This window comes from Poecilia reticulata, unplaced genomic scaffold (genome assembly GCF_000633615.1).
Source record: "Poecilia reticulata strain Guanapo unplaced genomic scaffold, Guppy_female_1.0+MT scaffold_257, whole genome shotgun sequence".
Taxonomy (NCBI): Eukaryota; Metazoa; Chordata; class Actinopteri; order Cyprinodontiformes; family Poeciliidae; genus Poecilia; species Poecilia reticulata.
Window position 1 is genome coordinate 295 of NW_007615041.1, and position 3020 is coordinate 3314.

General features: G+C 52.1%; 1 protein-coding gene across 1 annotated transcript in view; it reads left to right on the forward strand.

Annotated features, from left to right (window-relative positions):
* Nucleotides 1-1239: 1239 nt before the first annotated feature.
* The window catches only part of LOC103460555 (barH-like 1 homeobox protein), a 2852-nt gene continuing 1071 nt past the window's right edge, over nt 1240-3020 (forward strand). The window contains exons 1-2 of the mRNA XM_008402779.2: nt 1240-1768; nt 2447-2639. Of these exons, the coding sequence (XP_008401001.1) occupies nt 1453-1768; nt 2447-2639 (509 nt within the window). The 5' untranslated portion in view covers nt 1240-1452. The remainder of the gene's footprint in view (nt 1769-2446; nt 2640-3020) is intronic.

The window sequence follows — 3020 nt, forward strand, 5'->3', positions numbered from 1 at the left end:
ATCTAGAAGTGAAGAGGCAGCCGGAGAGACGGAACCGGAACCAGAACCGGAACCAGAACCAGAACCAGATGGAGTCAGCCCAGAGTCCAGCAGAGCAGCTCTGTGGCCCGACCCAACAGAAGGTTCTGTTCCTGCCTGGTTTCGGTACCACAGGAAACTCACCATCAGTCACCGACGACTACAGACCTGTTGCCATGACAACCCCCATCATGGAGGGAGACCTGTTGCCATGACAACCCCCATCATGGAGGGGTCCTGCTGGGCTCTGGACCCCCAGCAGTCCAACTTCTGTCATCTCCAGAAATACTCAGATGGGTCGGACCCGGGCCAGAGGACGGAGGGAACAATCCAATCATCTGGGATGGAAACAAAACAAAGGAGATGATTTCAGGAGGAACGGGGTCAAAGGTCACACCCTGTTTCCATCATGGAGGAATATTAAACCCTCGCGGACAGACTGGAACCAGAACCAGGGACCTGATGAAGAAGGCTGGTTCTGGTTCTGGTTCTGTTCTGGTTCTGACTGTGGTGAAAGCACAGCGTCTTCAGTCAGAGGCTTCTTCAGATTCACTGAAACACAGACTGCTACAGGAGGTCCTTCACCAGCTGTAACACCTGAAGAACCTGAGCTGCAGTAACAAAGTCTTTTGGATTTGAACTCAGCTCGGTTCTCCTGATCGGGTCAGGCGGTTCTGGTTCTGGTTGGCTACAGGTGACCCATCTCTGCTTCCCCTGCAGATTCCGGCGGCGCTGGACACTTTCCGGGACTCGGCAGACCAGAAGCGGGCCGCCAGCGCTCAGCAGCAGAACCGGTGATCCAGAGAGGACGGGCGGATCGGGGCCAGAACCAGACCGGTTCTGATTACTGCTAATAAAGCAGCAATGTTTGCTCCACAGGAACGAGTCGAGTTTCATTCTTTCACAGGACAGAACCGGGTTCTGGTCCGGTCCGGGTCTCTGTATCATCCGACATCATTAAAACCTGATTATTACATTTGAATGGATCTCCTTTCTGTGCAGCCAGCAGAACCGAGCTGAGCCCAAAGCTCTTTAACCGAACCACAGTGAACAGAACCTTCAGGTCGGAACCAGCAGAGGAGAAAACGAGTCTTAGGGCGGAGACGCACCTGGAGAGGAGGAGGAGGAGGAGGAGGAGGAGGAGGAGGAGGAGGAGGAGGAGGAGGAGGAGGAGGAGGAGGAGGATCCAGGAGGATCCAGGAGGATCCAGGAGGAGGAGGATCCAGGAGGATCCAGGAGGTATGGGTATGGTTCTGGTCGTGGTTCTGGTCGCAGCAGCAGCTCGGCTCATGACGTCTTTGAGACTTTTTCTTTACTTTAAATCAGTTAAATGACGTCAGAACCAGCATCCCGCCACTTTCTCTGTCTGTCTGGTTCTGGTTCTGGTTCTGGTTCAACATCTCTGTGATCGAACTTTCCCGGTTCCGCTCGGACATGGACCTCCCGGCCTCCGGACGCTCCAGGTTTCTCATCGACTCGCTGCTGGCGCTCAGGCCGCCCGCAGCGCTCCTCTCCCGGCCAAACCCTCCGGAGCTCCGCGGCGGCTTCCCGGAGCCTCCGTTCCCGCAGAGGGAGCCTGTTTCCCGCAGGGAGAGCGCGGCGCTGCCCGGTCCGGCCCACCGGCACCGCTGCCTCGGCGCCTCCTTCCTGATCCGGGACATCCTGGCGGACTGCCGGTTCTGTTCTGACCCGGGGCATCCCGAACCGGGAGCCGAACCGATCCGACCTGGACCGGCGGAAAACAGCGCAGGTAAAAATCCAGAAAAGATTCAGGAACAAATCTGATCGATTTTATTAATTTATACTTTTTATTTAGTCCTTTAAAAAATAGTTTGAAGATTTGATGTTTTTCACATTTTGATCGAATTTATGATTAAATATAAAAAATATAAAATATATTTTCAACATAAAATGATTCATGTCAATTTCAACACAATTATAAATAATTTTCTATTAAATTTCACTTTATGGAATAAAAATTATTTCACATCAATCTGGTGATAATCAATATTCTGATCGCTTCTGATTCGAACTGATATTTTAATTACCGTTCAGATAAATGGACCTGGTTCTGGTTCCGACCAGAAATGCTCGGTTCTAATGGACCTCCTGGTTCTGGAGGCAGAAATGCGATAAAATTATAAAGATAAAAATTCAAAGTTTGATGAGGAAAATTCGGTTTTGCAGTTTTCTGACCGGTTCCGGTCCGGTTCTGGTTCGATGCGACCGGATCAATCCGGACCGGTTTTCGTTCTTGATGAAGAATTTGTGTCTGCAGAACCGGCCCAGAGCAGCTCGGTCCAGTCTAACCCGAACCTTAATCACCTGGTTATTTTTACTGGTTCCATCGTCATATTTAAACAGAACCCATCCGAACCAGCTGAAGTTCTGATCCGGTCTGACATCATCTCCACCTGTCCACTCTCAGCCCACGCTGGGCCGGAACCGGGACTCCTGAAGAAAGTCCGGAAGGCCCGAACAGCGTTCAGCGAGCAGCAGCTGACCCAGCTGGAGAGGAGCTTCCAGAACCGGAAGTACCTCAACGTCCAGGACCGGATGGAGCTCGCGGCGTCCCTGCAGCTCAGCGACACGCAGGTCAAGACCTGGTACCAGAACCGCAGGTAAGCCGGGTCAGAACCGTTCTGACCCAGTTCCAGCAGGAAGTGTAAATAAAAATCACGAATTCGGAAACCGAACCTAGAGGTTTTAGAGTACAACCGGAAGTTCTGCTGGGTCAGAACCGGAAGTTCCCCTGCGATGTGATTGGCTGATGCGTCCTCACCATATTTCAGTCCCGGTCGGTTCTGGATCCATCGGAACCACCCGGCATGTTGATAGGCGTCTCCCCATCAGATCCGGTTCGCTCCGCATCTCATCTGGAGAACTATGGACGCCGGGAAGGCTCAAACAACGTGTTTCTGACTTTTTCACGTTTTTGCAACTGCGCACTCATCACTCACACACACACACACACACACACACACACACACACACACACACAC